This window comes from Hippopotamus amphibius, chromosome 2 (genome assembly GCF_030028045.1).
Source record: "Hippopotamus amphibius kiboko isolate mHipAmp2 chromosome 2, mHipAmp2.hap2, whole genome shotgun sequence".
In the NCBI taxonomy this organism is placed as follows: Eukaryota; Metazoa; Chordata; class Mammalia; order Artiodactyla; family Hippopotamidae; genus Hippopotamus; species Hippopotamus amphibius.
The window spans coordinates 24,392,066-24,411,049 of NC_080187.1; the positions used below are offsets into that span (position 1 = coordinate 24,392,066).

The 18,984-nt window shown below is 44.0% G+C and overlaps 1 protein-coding gene across 4 annotated transcripts in view; it reads right to left on the bottom strand.

Moving 5' to 3' along the window:
• The window catches only part of PALM2AKAP2 (PALM2 and AKAP2 fusion), a 335,745-nt gene that overhangs the window by 231,575 nt on the left and 85,186 nt on the right, over positions 1 to 18,984 (bottom strand). For all 4 annotated transcript variants that reach the window (XM_057720830.1, XM_057720829.1, XM_057720828.1 and 1 more), the window contains exon 3: positions 15,700 to 15,830. In XM_057720830.1, coding sequence (XP_057576813.1) covers positions 15,700 to 15,830 — 131 coding nt within the window. The remainder of the gene's footprint in view (positions 1 to 15,699; positions 15,831 to 18,984) is intronic.

Consider the following 18,984-nt stretch of genomic DNA (forward strand, 5'->3'; position numbering starts at 1 on the left):
AAATCTTTCTGGTTTGTTAATGTGATTAACTACAATTTATGTGAATGCAAATTTCCATACTCTGGTGATCAAAGAACACTTAATCTGAACAGTAAGTGGGGCCCTCAACACCCCCTGTCTTACTGAAAGAGCTGGTAGCAAACACAGTGGAATTTCAGAGAGAGGAGGAGAGCAGCACAGGAAGAAGGGCATTTCTAATGATGGGAGTGATGTGGGGTCATTCCCAATCACCCCACCACCCAAAGCAAAAACAACAACTGTATAACTGCACTTACTTATACTGAACAAAGTGAATATGATTTGGAACATAATTCAGAAACAAATTAAACTCCCTTCTAATAAATGGAGAGGGAAAAAACTTGGTCTGAGATTGACTCCATTCACTTGAAGCACACCTAGGCTTTGGGTCATGGTAGAAAAATAGCAGCTATCATCTTTGTCAGACGCTATTTTGAGCACTTCACATGTGTTAACCCACTTCATCCTCTCAACAATCCTCGAAGTATATACTATGGTACTTCCGTCTTACAGATGAGGAAACTGAGGCATGACACATAAAGTAAGCAGTCCAAGGCCAGAGGTGGTGAAGTGAAGACCCGAGTTGAGTGAGAATGCTTACTCTTGACCTTAAAACACTCCGCCTTCCACAGAGGACGAAGGGTTGGCCTCAGAACTCTCTGCTAGAAGGTCAAGTGGCGAATATTTACACCTGTGGAAAATGCACATTTCCTGCTACTAGAATTCTCTGTATAGCCTGGGATTCATATCTAAGGAGTGACACAAAAAGAACTTGGGGTTAATTACTCAATGAAGCAAAAGAAGGCTAGAGAAAATTCCAGGTCAGACATGTGAAAGCCAGTGAGTGTCTACCATCTAAAGAGGAGCCCAAGGAGCATCTTAACAATGTTCTTTATACAGAACTGCAGCCGACTCCACGAGGCGCAGGACACACTTAGAACCTAGGTGCCACCATTCTTGAGATACGAGGATGCCCCTTCTGACTCTCCCCCAGTAGGACTGTGCCCTGAGGATGGCTTCCTCCCTGCCTGGCTCCATTAATACTGGCAAGGCCGTGACAGTGCTGGCCAAAGGAATAGCCACTCAACTGTAGAAGATCCCTTCCCTTCCTTAAAAACAGGAGATGTGTGCATCACTCCAAAATGGTGTAAGTATAGTCCCACCTGAAGGCAGGGGCTGAACACGCCAGTTGCCAAGGGCCTCTTCCGGCTCTCAGATGATTTTTTTTTCAACCATGGAGAGAGTCTTATAGATGATTTCCCAGACCGAGTCATCTCTCTGGACCTCCTCTTGCAGCCTGACCAAAATTCTTAGGCTGTCCCCAGGGAGAGCAAATCTTATTCTTATTCCTATTTACAGATTCAGCTGGGACATTAACTGATTTTCTCAAGATCACACACACCGAGACATCCGTGTGGCTAATATTAAAACATCAGTGTCTTAGAGTCCTGTCCTTTGCTTCACAGAGTGGCCCCCAGCAGCAGCACATGACCCTCTATGGAAGGCCTGAGATGCCCCCAAGAAAACCATATCATCATTCTGGGGCATTAATTTGTAATTTGTGATTCCTTGTCAGGGGCTGAGGTTTTCTTTTGCATTAGCTACGGGCAAAGATGGCAGCTCTGCAAGAGCACTGGGGACCTGGGTTTGGCTGCAGGAAGACCTCTGGCTGGCTGGGGCATTCTGAGAGTCCTGGGATCTGTCCTGGCCTCAGATGTGTGGAGGTACATAGTCTAAAGATTCTGCAAGGTTTTTTCTAGATCTAAAGATAAATTGGTGCAAAGAGATGGTGATGACAGTATTTAAACATTTAGGCAAAAACTGTGATCTTGGGGCATATATTCTTCTCTCTGGTGTTTGCTTTGCAGCAGTGTGGTCAAGGACTAGGGTTTTATCCCAACCCACTGCAGACCAATACAACCCTCAGTTATGACATATGCAACTTGCCAAGGAATGTGACAACCACAAATTGGTCTATTCGGTGAGACGGAGCCACTGAACACCCACTTGGTTGTCATGACAATGCCAGATTGCCATTAAGGTTTCCAAACACCTTTCTGGCAAATTCTGTCTTTATCTTCTCATAAGGATAATGACTGGTAATAAACTGCTAGTAAACAGTTGCCTGACCAGAAGCGATCCATGGACATACTTTAAGTAGCACTGGGTTTAGCCATTTTTCTCTAACAAAGCAAGTCTCCTAAGGACCTGAGCAGGGCATCACTTCAACAACCTAGATAATTTTTTTAAAAAATAAGCAACTGGAAAGCACAAGGTTACCTTAAGAAAAATAATAATAACCTGCTGAGATAACTCTAGCTTCTCACGCTATTCAACTGGGTCTGCCCCACAACTGGTCTTTCTTCTTCTCAAATCCATCTATCATATTGTCCTACTTCTTTTGCCCTTGGAGTTGTTCTTTTTCATCCTCCACTTTAGCTGACAGGTCCTGAGAAGTCTTGGAATTCCTGCTGAGGGCCTCAGGGAAACAGATGTGAGCTGATCACAGAGCAGGAGGGAACCAGAGAGGCGAGCAGCTGCCCTGGGGACAGGAGCTGCTTCCTACCCTGCAAGGCAGCGGCTTTCACCACTGTGCTCCCAGCCTCCTTTCTTCCTCTGCCCTGGACCTCCCAGGGGTGAGGGCGGTGCTTCCAAGTCACCACTGGACTTGTATGTCCAGCTGCAGCTAACTTCTAAACAGCGTGCTAAGCTTAGAGTGGTGGCGTCCCTCTCAGCTGTTTCCGAGAGTCAAAAGAGAGTCTGATAAAATCAAATAATTTGGGGTTATTTATATACTGTACATTGTCACATCACTTTTATTTTTATAATAAAAGCTAAAACCTATTGGGCACCAAGTCCTAGACCGTTCTAAGTTCTTTCTAAGCATTCCATATATACTAATTTAAGCATCACCACAACCCAATAAAGTTTGTCTCATTATTATTTTATTATCTTTTTTTTTTTTTGCAGAGGGAAAAAAAAAGAGGAAAGTGAAGCTAGTGGAGACCCTGGACTTGAACCTGCACGTGGGATGCTGATCCTCTCGGCTGTAACCACAACGCTATACATCTGTAGACATAAATGTTTGTTTTGAACCTCGTGACAATCCTATGGATGACCTAAAGGGGATACATATCAATTAAAAAATATTTATTGAGAGCAACCTAGTAGGCACCAGACGGTATTCTAGGCATTCGAGACACATATATATAGCAGGTGTAGTGGGTTGAATGGTGGTCCCCCAAAAGACATGTCCACATCCTAACCCCGGAACATGTAAGTATGACCTTATTTGGAAAAAGGGTCACTGTAGATGCAATTAAAGGATTTTGAGATGTGATCCTCTGGGATTATCTGGGTAGGCTCTAAGTCCAACGGCAAGTGTCCTCATAAGAGGCAGAAGAGGAAAAGACACAGGGAGAGGAGAAGGCCATGTGAAGATGGAGGCAGAGATAAGAGTGATGCAGCCACAAGCCAAGGAGTACCGGGAGCCACGAGATGTTGGAAGAGACCAGGAGGATCCTCCCCTAGAGCCTCTGGAGAAAGTGCAGCGCTGCTGATGCCTTGATTTTGGACTTCTGGCCTCCAGAACTGTGAGAGAGTACATTTATGTTGTTTTCAACCACCTAGTTTGAGGTAATTTGTTACAGCAGCCTCAGAAAACTAATACAGTGAGTGATCAATGAAGTCCTTGTGCTCAGGGAACTTACATCCTAGTCATGAATGAACGTAATGTAAAATGATATAATGTGAGGTAAGGTAATGTAAAAAGATAAAAACATTTGCTGAAAATCAACAGCAGATAAAATCAAGAGTTAAAAAACACATTATCCTCACACATCACCCAAGGAAGTCTTACCTGCACTCCCTAATCTGAGTGTTAAGTACCCTCCCTTGTATACGTTCCCATAGACCCTTTCTGAACTTCCATGATAGGAGCTTTCCCACCAGCTTACAATTGATGGCTTACTTGTTTGTGTTTCCCAGCAGCATGTAAAAATCTTCCTCTCCATCTCCTCGGGCCTTACCTGAGACTATTTAAGAACGGGAGGAGGGACTTTTCTGGTGGCACTGTGGTTAAGAATCCACCTGCCAATGCAGGGGACACGGGTTCAATCCCTGGTCCAGGAAGATCCCACATGCCATGGAGCAACTAAGCCCATGCACCACAACTACTGAGCCTGCGCTCTAGAGCCCACGTGCCCCAACTATTGAAGCCCGTGCTCCAGAGCCTGTGCTCTAGAGCTCATACTCCACAACAGGAGAATCTGCCACAATGAGAAGCCCTTGCACCGCAACGAAGAGTAGTTCCCACTCACCGCAACTAGAGAAAGAAAGCCTGTGGGCAGCACCAAAGACTCAATGCAGAAGAAAGAAAGAAAGAAAAGAAAGAGAGAGAGAGAGAGAGAGAGAGAGAGAGAGAGAGAGAGAAAGAAAGAAAGAAAGAAAGAAAGAAAGAAAGAAAGAAAGAAAGAAAGAAAGAAAGAAAGAAAGAGAAAGAAAGAACGAAAGAAGGAACGAAGGAAGGAACGAAGGAAGGAAGAAAGGAAGGAAGGAAGGAAGGAAGGAAGGAAGAAGGGAGGGAGGGAAGGAAGGAAGAAAGAAAAGAAAGAAAGGAAAGGAAGAAAGAATGGGAAGAAATTGGGAATACTTTAATGACCAATAAGGAGGAGGCCAGTGGAGATCGAGAACTCAGCAGGACCACTGAACCAGCTTGTACAGCTTATTTCTGCCTGAGGACACCTGAAGAAGCAGAGGAGGCTGGAATCCAGCCAGTGGTCTTTCCAAGTGGTGACGTCATGTGGAGCTGCATTTTCTAATTTGCACCAAGGAGCCATGTGGCCCAGCAAAGGCCATGAATGCCACTGGTGTTTAGAGATGTCCCGTCCTTCCAGCCAGAATCTGGCTAAGGTGGCAGCCCTCACGCCACATACCACGGCAGTGCATAAAATCTTTCCTCCAGGCACCGAGATTGGGGCAACGGTGTGTGCTGGCAGAAGTGTCCCTAACCTCACAGATATTCTCTGGCAATATTCAAACATCATTCACTTTTTTTCTTTTGCCTTTTCACATGGGAGGAAAAAAAAACATGAGACTCCAAGATCCCTGGAGTGTGTATTATTCCAACAGAGATTCTGTTTCAAAGGAGATCAAAAGGCTTAGCAGTGAGGCAGGGAGGATGCTTTCAGTCAGCAGGGAACACAGGGGTCTTGTTACTTCACATGTGGTTTTAGGTAAGTCACTCAGGGGCCTCTATTCCTTAATCCTTTTTTATGTTTTAACTGCATCAAAAAAGATTTAAGATTCATAAAAATAAAGAGGAACACAACATAATAATAAGTGGAACACAAACGAAAAACGTAATTATAAAGACTAGGTTTCAAATATGCACCAAACAACACAGGCTCTGAGGCGGACAGTATTTTCCAAACAGGCCACAAAAATCTCTCCCATCCCACATGCTCTTCTGCAATGTGACCCTGCCACTCCCATCAAGAAGCAGGTTCTCATTTCCCTCTCCTTGAATCTGAGTTGGCTTTAGTGGCTCAGTTGAAACCAGTAAGATGCGTGGAAGTGATGCTACCAGGGTTCTGAGGAGGCAGGGACAGAAGTCTTACAGCTTCCACTGGCTCCCTTGGAATGTTTGCTCTCTAGACACTCCCCTTGGGGTGCTCCTTCGCAGAACGCAGCTGCCATGCAGGGATAAGGCCAGGCCTGTGGAAGGGACATGTGGAGGTACTGTGGGCGTTAGTCCCACCCAGCCTTGAGTCATCCCGGCTCAGGCCCTAGACACGTGATGAAGGTCATTCCAGCACCCAGCCCCTTGAGTCACCCCTCAGCCATCTGCATCTTCCCAGCTGAGGTCCCACACAGTGTGAAGCACAGACAAGCCATTACTGCTCTTCACTGGTCAAATTCCTGACTCAGAATCCATAAGCACAATATACCTTAGTTCTTCATGTTGCAAATGTCATTGCACACGTGCTCCAAATGTGCTCAAAAATAGTTTCTCCAAAAAGGGATGGGGATGAGGATGTAAGCAAATCCCTTAAATGTGGCCTAGACCTAACTCATCTATTGCTGCATACCTTTTCCTCTCACCTGGCCTAAAATTCCCACTCTTAAGGTTTATACCTTGGGTGAGGGATCTAAAGAATCCTTGATGGCAGAAGTTGCTTTTGATGTAACAGTAAGAAGAGGGACGTTCCTTCTACTGATTTTGCACATCTGCTGGGGAACTGGAATCTTAGAATGGGAGAGGGTTTGTGCAGCTTATCTCCCACTCACTGCCTTGGAGGGCTCGAGGCTTGGACCTGAAGGAAGGGGAAACTGGAAAGGCCAGGAGAGGCAGGTCTTTCAGTGACAGGTCTTAAGTAGCCCTGGGTCACACAGGACTCTTCTCTGGGCCCAAGCAGTGAAAAGAGAGCATACAAAGTGGGGTTGTGTCCAGGAGATGGACTTGGCTGCAGCCTGTGCTGATGGAGGTGTCAGGTCAGCCTGCCTGCATGTCTGCTCCCCGTCAAAGCCTGCCTGGGTCCCCATGGCCGCTAGACCTCAACCATCAGACTTGACTGTAAGGCTCCCATGTTGTAAGATCATGGACTGTCCTTGCTGGAAAGGGCCCGAGAGACCATCCATTGCCTTCAGAATGCAAACCTGGTGTATAGTTGGTGAAGACCATGGAAGAAAATATCAACATGACCCCTGAGGTTTTTGTTTGATCAAGAACATAGAGGACCTAGAGACTGTCATACAGAGTGAAGTCAGAAAGAGAAAAACAAATATCGTATATTAACGCAAATATGTGGAATCTAGAAAAATGGTACAGATGAACTGGTTTGCAAGGCAGAAATAGAGACACAGATGTAGAGAACACATATATGGACACAAAGGAGGGAAAGTGGAGGTTTGGGATGAATTGGGAGATTGGGATTGACATATATACACTAATATGTATAAAACAGATAACTAATGAGAACCTGCTGTATAGCACAGGGAGCTCCACTTCACTTCACTGTACAGTAGAAACTACCACAACATTGTAAAACAAATTTATCCCAATTAAAAAAAAGAATATAGAGGGGTTAGAAGTGATTGCATTATAAGCTATCAGGACAGGAAAGTACTATTTTCAGCGCATTTGTAGAGAGGAAACTTGAGGCATAGCAATCATAGGCCAAAAACCCTGGGGCCAAGCAAGTTGACTTTGCATAACTCCTTCAATTACGGCAATTGTTCTAAGGGCTGGAAAATGCAAACTTTCCCCAAATGTGGCTCTTACGTGGTCTCAGTGTATGGATGGAATTCTCCCACTATTTTCATCACTCTGGACACTTTAAATTCAACCTACCTAACCAATAATGAGACAATTATAATGGAGCCTACAAAACCCGAGACGAAGGCAAGATGCCTGGGAAACATCTGACAGTAGGCTCTTCCACTTCTGGCCACTAGGAAACTCACATGCAATGTGGATGCACCTGAACGCAGTTTCAGAGTGCTTCCTCCCTTGCCTGACCCAGCTTCCTAAGCTGACCACAACCCAGAAGCACCCAGATTTCAGAGTCTATAAAGAGGGACTTTTCTATGTGGTCCCTCAGGGGCAGGGTAGGGACCAGAGAGCCGGGAAAAACTGCAGAGAACATAACTTTCATCCCAAGGGAGGATGCTCTGTGATAATGAGAGTTGTTCCAGTGTGGACTTGGGTGTTACTTTGTGAGGAAGTAAGCTCCCTGCCATTTTCAGCCTCTGGGGAGAGACTGTCAACTGCCTCCCACTCACTATGTTCATTGCAAATTGGAATATCAGATAAAAGTTGATCCAGGTAACAACACCTCAATTATGCATACTCTAAGATTCCACAGTTTTATGAGCTGTCATAAAATCACTGCCCTTGCAAAATCAACACAGCACTGGATGCCAAAAAATATAGGCAACTATTTCTTTTCAGCACAGAACTGACTTTCATGGCTCAGTGCTTGAGAGAAGAATCCTATTTTTAAGCAAGTGAAAGACTTGACACCATTCTGCACAGAGAATCACTAATGTTATCTTCATAAATCTTTTTAGGGTCCTGTATTCTGAAGCTACTTGATAGGGTGATTTTTATCTTAGTATCAACACCTATAATCCCAGGCTTTAGAGCAGTGGTTCTCAGTTGGGGGCTTTTGCCCGCAGGAGACAGTTAGGCATGCTTGAAGACACTTTTGACAGTCACAACTAGGGGTGAGGGGGTAGTGCTCCTGGTATCTACTGGGTAAAGGTCAGGGATGCTGTTAAATATCCTGCAAAGCCCAGGACAGCCCCCCACAACAAAGAATTACCTGGCCCCAAATGTCAATAGTGTGACTGTTGGAAACCCTCTCTACAAGGATAGAGAAAATAATAACAATAGCACTACTCTTACTGCCAGACAGCCTACTGCACTTGGCACTTCACACATGCACATGATCCCTACACATTACACCCACTCTTCACCACGGGCACAGTTATCCCCAGTGTACGGGTGAGGAAACTCAAGTCCAGAGAGGTTACAGGTCTTGTCCAAGATCAAACAACTCATAAAAGTAGAACTAGTGCTCAAACCAAGGTCAATCAAACTCCAAGGTCCAGGTTCCTAATTAGTATGCTATGCTGGGGGTCCTTTACATAACCACAAACTGTTTCTAGCAGAGATTAGGCTGTAGACAACCAAGAAAGTATACCCAGGGCAAAGGACTCAGGAGAGAGAAGGAAGGGAACCAAGTCTAAAATGGAACCTGTACTTCCTGAAAGAACCCAAAGGGGGCAGCCTCCCCTGTCATCATGATCACGCACAATGGATCCAAGCCCAGCACCTTTGAGGTCCCTAAGGAGGGAGGAGCACATTACCTATCCATGCCCCTATACCACGAGGTAAACTTTGGTGTGATATCACCAAATATCACAGGTCTCGGAGATTTTTAGCTTAAAATAACCACTTTTGTAGAGATTTTTGAGAATGTACTTTGGAATCAGGCAGAGCTGAGTTCAAACACTGGCTCTTTCACTTCTGCAAGGGGTCGTTCTGGGTAGCAAGTTCCTTTATCTCCTAAGTCTCAGTTCTCCCACCTGTATAATGGGTATCATCACCACCACTACTACTTTGTGGGAGTGTTCTGGGGAAGAAATGAAAGTATTAATGAATTCATGGAGCCTCCAAAGCTAGGTCAGTACCCAGACAGAGTAAGAGATCAATGAATGTTAGACAACATAGTGCTACCATTATATCACCATATGGTTTACAGCATATAGAGATTCATTTTGGTGAAAGAAAAAGAATGAGACCAGGACTAGACTGCCGAATGTGGCCGGGAGTGCACAGATGCAGAATGACAATGTGGCGTGCTCCGTGCCCTGCTAAGAAAGAACAGCACATCACAGACTTAAAAACAGCAAGTGGAAAGAACACACTGAATCCTGAGCGAGTGTCCTTTGTGATCCCAATGGACATTTCTGTGGTTGCCTTTTCTACAACAGCTATTTGTGGGTGACTGTCATCTTCCTGATTGCCAAAATCCCATCATATAACACATACATGCTTATGCCTGATGTCGCCAGTCTTCTGCTTTGAGTGTCTTAAGAAATGTGGAAAAATTAAGTGAATTCTCGTCTCCATCAGAGACAAGAGAGGCACTCGAAGAATCTTGAGTTGGAAGCAGAAATGAACCAGACCACTTGCATCTTGAATTTTCTTTCTAAAAAGTTGCATGGGCATCTCTGGGTTAGCAACTGAGACGTCAATATTTCATTCAATGACTATTTTGATGTGACATATTTTAGAACTGATGACTGTTTAGATGAATTAGTCACCTCTGGGATGAGTCACTTACACACGCAGCTTTGGTTTCCGGAGAACTTAACCTCTTTCCCCAATTCTGGCCTGTCTCCAAAACTATTTCCTTCCACGATAGTGATATTTCTCTGCACAGATATATTTGTTCAGAAGAGGGATCTCTAGCCAACCTCCAAAATTAGAGGATCTCAGAATATCACAGCTGGAAGACCCTGAGAGACCTCGCACTGAAGAGATGAGGAAACCGAGACCAGAGAGGATGAGAAATTCTCCCAAAGCCATACAGCAAATTACCAGCAGAGCTAGAATCAGCACCATGGCTTTGCGACAGTTTGTCCTACTTTCCTTTACACCTCCAAGAGGTTTCTCATCTTCTCTGCGGTAATTCCAAGGCGGGGGGACACATTTCCCTCAAATTTCTCACTAATCAAAGAAAGTTAAGAACACTATATTTCAAACACTTAAATAAAAGCTGGTGAAATAAGAAAGAGAATCTTAGGTGGAAAAACCACAAGGCAAGTGACAAGACTTATTGATTGGAGTAGATGTGAAATAGACCCAGCTAGCATGAATCTAACTGCCTAAAATCTACAAAAGCATCAATGGGAAACCTACTTGTGGCCCCCAGGGACCCAACCCATCATTCCCAGTGATGGACAATGGTGGATGATGGGCCCAAGCCAGAAACAATCCTTTGGGATTTCTCAATATGGCACTCCAATGGGAAACAAAGCAGACAGATGTGATATCCAGGTTTTTTTTAAAAAGATAAAAAAAATCTGTGTACAGATTTTGCTTTCAATATTTCCAACTTTGTTTTTAGCCTATTGTGCTCCTGGTTTCTAGTGAACCAAGAATACCATCAACAGACAGGGCCATCCTCACATTGCCTGGTGAAAAGTTGTGTGAAAGAATTAGACAATCACTATATCCATTGTATTGACCACTTTTCTTCCTTTCCTATCACCGTGATGTCATCACTTCAAGCCTACTGTGCTCTTAATTTCAGCCAGAAATCTTTGAAAAATGGTAGAATTTTCTGGGCTTTGGGAAAGTAGCCAGCTTTCCTGAACTGTATCAATTTTAGTCTGGTAAACCAAGGCCATTTCCAATCAAGTTCAGATGAAAGGCTGGCTCCACAGTGGAGCCTATGGTAGAGAGACCTTAGCCCAATGCCAGAGAGACAGCTCTATTCTCATCTACAGGAGTCCCAAAGCAGGGTTCAAACTTCCTTGAGTCAAAGCACTAAGGCTTCGAATCAGTCTGAAATCAAGGATCAGGGTTGTCCTTCTTTATCTGTTTGGGTGAAATCGATTTTCTTACAAACACTATTTACTTCTCACTTTCCTTGAGGGCTTACAGGTATTAAAGTGGTATTTCACTTATGATCTATGCTTTTTTCCATTTACAGCAATCACTCTTGAAACTGACCATGCAAAAGAATTACCTGGAGCACTGTTTGAAAAACATAAACCACAGGGCTCCTCACCTTGGTCACTGAATCCAAATTTCCTGGCATGAGGCCTAGGAACTCATATTTTTAAAAAGCTTCCTGGGTGATTCTAATGCCCAGATTTAATAGTCTAGTTACATTTTTCCCTTCCTCCTCCCTCCCTCCTTCCTTCCTTGCTTCCCTCCTTCCCATCCTCCTTGTGGGCTACCCTCAAAACCTATGCACCACACATAATAGTTTTAAAAGACAGACAACATTCTCAGTTCCAAACCACCACCAATTTACAAATAACATTTTGGAAGAAAACATGTCTGTAAACCCGGAACTTCTTGTATGGTTACTGGCACTGTAAAGAATTTTTAAATCAGAATTAGAAAGGTGGCTATGTTCTTCCTTCTTGAAGATATCTAGGGAAACAGACATATGTCTAAGTGCAAATTCTCATGCTTTATTTTAAGTCTTTATAATATTCAGAATGGCCCACACATAAAGAATTCAGATGTGGCCTAAATCCTACATACACGTGAAGTTCTGAGTTAGGTTGCTGTAATTAACTTCTCTTGTTCTAAACTAACCAACCCCGACTTCCCTTAATCTTTCCTTGTAGGCATTCTCCCTGCTCTCTCATTGCTGTTCTCTACTGCTCCATCTGATTCTTCAAGATATTGCTAATTCACCAAGAGAGACAAATACACCTTCAGGGCACAGATGAACTAACATACTTTAGTACATTTATATTATTGATATATACTAATATAGTTTGAAAAGAGTTCATATGTCTCTTTAGAAAAGTCTAATTTGTTGCTGGGGGAGGACTTAGACAAGTGGACCCAAATCTTAAGATCTACAAATTAATGTTCTGTTTCAAACAAAGAAATTTTCCTTTAGGATTCCTTTATTTAGTGTTTCTGATGTGTCTGACCTACAGACAGTAGGTCTATGTAAAGATCAGATCTGATTTCAAAGCCACTCATATTTTCTTTATTCTTTTCTTCCTTTCCCTCTGAATTCTTGAGTTGTTTTAGTTCATCCTCTTCCTCATTCATTTGCTCTTCTGTACTTTCCTTCCTGCTGGTCACTTTCCCTAATGCTTGCAGTTTTCAACTGAATAATCACGCTTCTGGAAGATTGAAGGATTAGTCTCCATTTTCACCCTTTCCTGTATCTGTACCCTTTGCCCCATAACTCTGAGTTCCTTTCACTAAAGGCTGACTGCCCACCTCCTCCCCTAGGTTTTGGGATTGGCCATCGACTTGCTTTGGCTAATGGCTCACAGGCAATTCTGAGCCTACACGCCTTGTGCCTGTTCAGCCCCCTTGCACGTCTGTCATTGCCATGAAAAGAAATTGTTGTGATTAGTTCATTAGTGCAGGGAACATGAGAGCAGACTCATCTAACCTACAACTTAGAGTCACTTAGCTGAGCTCCGCCAAAATTAGCAGAATTGGGCCAGCCAATCCACACAGACTTTGTAAGACTGGAGGAATGGTTACGGTTACAATGAGCCGTTAAAGCAGTTCAAGTGACTAAGAATGTGAGACAAAACCGATGCTTGACTTCAGGAAAGCACCTCAGGTGACTGAGTATTCTTTAAGGGAGGAGGGGAGAGAGAGGGAGCTCCTTTCTTCCCTTGGGACTGCGGCTTAAAGATGTTAAGACTGTAGAAGAGAAGCTGCAGGTGAGATGAAGGGGAGCAGAAACTGACATCTAGAGCACGAAGAAACTCCTCCCTCCACAGTCCCTAAGGAGGAAATGAGGCCCACTGGCAGCCCTGCTCCTACAGAAAAGCAGCTCCAGGGAACACAGCTCATCACCCCAGCAGATGGCCAATGCCTACTTGGCCAATGTCCAGCAAAGCCATGATTATGGCAGAAGGAAATGCCCCCTGAATCCAGGCCCAAACACCCCACCCCCACCCCTTTAGGCTGTTAGGATTTCTTTCCTTCTGGTTTGGGAATCTCTCTCTTAAATGGCCTCCCAAAGACGGCCTGCAGGCACTGAATGAGCTCTTTCTTCTGTTGACTCAAAAGATAAAAAGAGATTCTCTTTATTTTTTTGGAGTATGGTATGCCCACCCGAACCACAGACCAGCCCCTAACTGTTATATCTCACTCCAACGATGAATTCAGCCAAAACCGAGTCTTGATTTCAGACTCTGCTTCCATGTGTAATGGCTCATCCCACAGGTGAGAGTTTCCATCTGTGGGGCCAGAACACCAATATATTTGTATTCAAGCCAAAGTGAAACTGCCAATGTGGCTGAAGACCACATTTTCTGATGCCATTTAAGAAAACCAGCAAAGGTCACAGAACTAGTTTTATCCTGCTCTCCAAATCCTGCCTCCCTTCCACCTGTAATAACACCTACTACATGAAATGAAGGTACATGTCAGGCTCAGTGAAAAAAGATATCCAGGTTTTAAAAAACGATTTTAGATAAAATTCTATGCCCATCCGTGTGTACGCTGTCTCCCTCCTCCCTCATCAGAGGGGGCCTGCGATTCTCATCCCTGTTTCTTCATCCTGCCTGGAACTCCTCAGATGTGTAACGCTGCCCCACCTGAACCTGAACCACGGTTCTTGCTGTCAATAGACTGTGCCCAGGCCACTTGGTTCCTAGGATTTTGCCAGCTTGGATTGGAGAGTGATTCCCCAGCCTCCCTCTGCCAGGCAGGGATCCCAGCCCCAATCCTCTCATTCAACAAACAGCTATGTAGCACCTGCTTGGTGCCAGACCCATCTGCAGTGATTACATAAAACCAGTAAGAAAGAGACAGGAAATGGACTGCAACTTTTAACAAGAGTAAAGACAAAGAGATGTATACGGTGTCAACTGTCACAGCAGCTGAAGGCACTGTGGACTTGCCACTTTGAGACTTTAAAACAAACCTCCTATAAAACCATTTCTCAGAGCTGCCTTTTCCTCTCCAGTTATCAATAGTTCCGTTATCCTTGGCTCCCTCATCTTGTCTAAGAGGCAGCAAGCAGAGCCACTTCTGAGGAGAGGGAATTCCTGAGGCTCAGGACTCTGAGCTCCTTCATTCCACCCCCTCCCCTCTTCTATCTTCTGGGCTTCGAACACGACGTCCCTTCTTTTCCTGGGGTCCTGGAGGTACTTGTCCTCACAAGCTTGATGTCAGTAAATAGAGGACTAAAATTTCTTCTTCTAATGACATATATTCTAATGATACATATATACATCATACATATAGTATATGTATTATATATGATAATATATAATTTAGCCTTTCCAATGTTATATACATGTATATTATATATGTATATATATATTATTTATCCTTTGCATTTTAAGAAAAAGTATGTGCGTGTACGTGTATGCATGTGTGTATGTACACACACACGTACACACACACATCCCATATAAACTTCTTCCTAGCCAGTTCCCCCACAAACAAAGCCTGGCGAAGTTGCTCTGAGAACTCTTTAAGGGGCATTAGGGCTCAAGCAATGTAGGGACACAGGCCTTTGGGGCTTACAGTTGGTCTGCTTTTCCCTTTGGTGATGCTGCTGGGGTCCCCTAGGTACTGTCACCAGCTTCATTCACTCTTGGGTACAAATGACTGGTAGCAAGTTAGCTATGACTCTTTGTATTTTAAAAGAGCTCAAAACCTCAGGAGAAACAGATCACGCTCTCCAAGGTGAAATTTCCAGCAGAACTTGGTGGGATAAGGTGGCAGAGGAGGTTTCGTTCTAAGGCAACTCTGCACACCACCTTCCCCCACCATTTCACCTCTCTGGCTGGGTGTCCTGGGACCTGGTGTGGCTACAGTTCCCAAGTGGAAACCTATGTTTATTTTTACTTCTGTATAAGCCTGGCCAGACACTGGCCATAGGAAGGTCACTTATCTCTCAAATTGAAATGTTCAGAACCTGGTTAATGACCATAAAGGAAGCAACTTGCCCTCTGAGCACTGAAACTAGACAATATAAAGTTAATTTTTAGAGCCCAGGCACTCAGCTCACAGGGGTGCCTTCAGTTTCAATTCCAAGACCCTTGACAGTTTTCCCATTTCAAATTGATCAAATGTAGCAAATCTGACAACAAACCCACTAACAGCTAACAGCCTGAGGGCAAGAAGGAAAAAGACAAAAGCTGACAGAAGAACTCAAAAAGGGGACATTTAGTGAAGGGGCAAGCTGCTTACCACATCTAGTTAGTCCACGAAGACATCACTGTACTGTGTGACAGCCCAATACAATACGCAGTACTCAGAGTAAAATTTCTGGGTTATATGGAAAAGTTTTATTGGCAACAATGTACACACTCTGTTTAGGAAGATAATTCTAAAGCCCTGGGAAAAGGTGATGGCATTGAGAAAGGCCCCCTAGAGGAGAGTGGTGGTTACTGCACTGTAAAGCCACAGCCTGGGGCCCTGGGCTGGAAACCACCTACCTCTGAATGTTATCCTCAAGTTGTTTAACTCTGAACTCATCCTCCTCAGACTGCCGCCGCCTGGCTTCCTCCTCTTCCACAGTTCCAGCGGGTACACCCTGCAGCAGCCATTTTTCCCGAAGCACTTTGGACTGTGGGGATGAGAGAAGAGAACAGACTAGATGACACCTTTCAGTTCACATCCTCCTCTCCCTCTTAGCTCCGCCCCTCATCAGTGTCCACCTGAATCGCTCCTCACTACTTGGCCCCCTACTTGCCTCTTGCCCAAGGCCCAGAGAGCCTCCAAAAAGCTTGATTTCCATATTTTCTATTATTAAAAAAATTGAAAATATACAGAAAAGCAGAGGAAACTATATGATGCATGCTTGTATAACCTCATCTGGGTTTCACAATTATAAACATTTTGCCATATTTTCCTATATATTCTTTCCACCAAAGCATTTTAAAGTAAATAACAAACAGCACCACTCGTAAATATTTTCGTATGAGTCTCTAAGAAATAAGGACATTTTTCTATGCAACTACAGTTCCATTATAAAATTTCCTATATCACTTAATATCCAGTTCATCTTAATGTCTTAATATCCAGTTCATCTTAACTGGAACTTAATATCCAGTTTATGTTGACATTTTCTTTTTAAAAGATTAAGCTATGTCATGTCTCTTCTTAAAAACTCTTTAATGACTCCCAATCATCCTCAGCAGTGGTCTCTAAATGGTAATAATATCATGCACCCCACCTTTGTCGGTGTCCTAATATCACCATAGAGTAAAATGAAAAGTTTTTGTTTTGGGTCAATGATTAGGAGGGAGCGATTGATTAATGCTTTGAGAAGGGAAATGAAAACAGCTCAAGAGAAAGGCATGTTGAAACTCCCTAAAATGAAGAACAAGGCATGGAAGGCATGGGAGAGGATTTATTTGGGTTCCCTAGATGGCAGATGGTGGTTCCTGGATGTCTGCAGAGGCTGGACCCTGGACATTGTGGCTGAGCATTCCTGTGGGCAGGTCAGTGGTCACGGGAACAGACCGCTGTGAGAAGCCATCACCAGTTCTGCCAGAAGAAGGGCATGTGACCATTTCTTCACAGCAAGGACAGGAATAATGGCCTTAAAGCCAGTCAACATAGAGAAAGGGCTAGGCTCTCTATCTCCCTGGCATCCCCTCCATCAGAATCTTATTTGATCTCACCAGGCAGGGTGAAGAGGTGAAATAAAGGGAGCCCTCGTGATGACTAAGAGCCAGGTCATGCATGGCTTGGAACCAGTTAAATATGACTTACAGAAGTAAGAGAAAGGAATATGTTTCTGACATTGTGGACACACAAGTCACATCACCAGAGTCTCCCTTTGATAGCTCTTACAGGCAAAAGATACACAAGTCTGCAGACTCTCATTTAACATGGGATTAAGGGCTATCTATTACGAACTTATAGAATGAGTCACTAAAAATTACTAACATTTAGTAATAGTAAATGAGAATTCGTTAATGATTTTGATCCATCATTCTACTGAGAAGTCAGGCAACCACTCAGCACCATGAGACCCTGCTGGATGTAGAGGAGCAAGTTCTGATGGCTGGAATTCCTGCACTTCTGGATGGACCTTTGGGTAGCAACGCATCATCACAGTGGTATCCAGGGGGCCACAGTTTTCACTGGTGTTATTCTTCCTTTTGAATGACAAGTCATTGTTGGTGGACATCTGTTCGGTCACTCTCAGAGCGCATAGAGAGGCATATTTCTAGCACTTGACCTGTAGCTTTCCATTAATTAAAGACACCAGTTTGTTCACATATGATTCCTAACGAATACCGCTAAAGTGACTGCAGACAGGAACCACCCCCTCACCTAAATGGGCTTCGTTACACATCATTGCTAACTTGTTGCCAGTAAATGTGTTATATATAAATAGTTTGCAACTACTACTCAGGAAAGTGTAAAAAAAAAAGTGCTTTAAAATGTATAGGGCATTGTTTAATAATATAAAATTGTGTGTGAAAGCTCGTGGTGCAATTTGTGTATGTTGGTGGCTCTCCTGTGGGCTGAATTGTCTCCCCCCCGCCCCTCCACCATACATATGTTGACGTGTTAACCCCCACTTCCGCAGAATGTGACTATATTTGGAAATAGGGTTTTTAAAGTGGGAATTAAAGTTAAATGAGATCATTGGGATGGGCTCTAATCCAATACGACTGGTGTGCTTATAAAAAGAAGAGATTAGGACACGGACAAGCACAGAAAGAAGATCGAGTAAAGACACCTGAGGAAGACAGCCAGCTACAAGCTAAGGAGAGGGCAACAGAAGAAACCAATCAGGCTGACACCTTGATCTTGTACTTCTAGCCTCTAGAACTGTGGGAAAATACATTTCTTTTTTTTTTTTTTTAATTTTATATATTTATTTATTATTTTTGGGGGGGTACACCAAGTTCAATCATCTGTTTTTATACACATATCCCCGTATTCCCTCCCTCCCTCGACTCCCCCCCCACCCTCCCCGTCCCAGTCCTCTAAGGCATCTTCCATCCTCGAGTTGAACTCCCTTTGTCATACAACAACTTCCCACTGGCTAACTATTTTACAGTTGGTAGTGTATATATGTCTGTGCTACTCTCTCGCTTCATCTCAGCTTCCCCTTCACCCCTCGCCCCCCCCCAAACCTCAAGTTCTCCAGTCCATTCTCTGCATCTGCGTCCTTGTTCTTGTCACTGAAAATACATTTCTGTTGTTTAGGACACCCAGTCTGTGGAATTGGTTACAGTAGCCCTAGCAAACTGCTACATTCTCCAAAGCTTTATCACAGAGGTTTCCCCCCACCATCGCCACTGGAAAGTGGGAGCTGGTGGGGTAAATTGGTTGCTCCTCCTAGGCGGGCTATAGAAGGAAACAAAACAAAACAAAACTCAGAACCACCATTTTCCACTCAAGCCACTCAAAATTCCCAAAGGAGATCATGCTTGCGTACAGCAAGAGGTTGTGTTGCACAGCGGTTAACAGCCTGGATTCTGGAGCCAGTCTGCCCTTTACTAGCTGTGTGACCTTGGACAGGCCCTTAGCCTCACTGAGCCTCAGTTACCTCATCTATAAAATGGACACAGCAGTGCTCATCTCTGAGGTGTGTTACGAGGATTTAAATGAGTTCATACGTTAAAAGTGCTGGGTCCATACTTGGAACTATAGGAATATTTATTCCTGTCATTCATCCTGTTCCCTTGGTCTCTCCTCTTTTCACCTGAGAAAGAGCAGACAAAATGCCACCTGGGAAGACTTCCTCCACTTCTGCT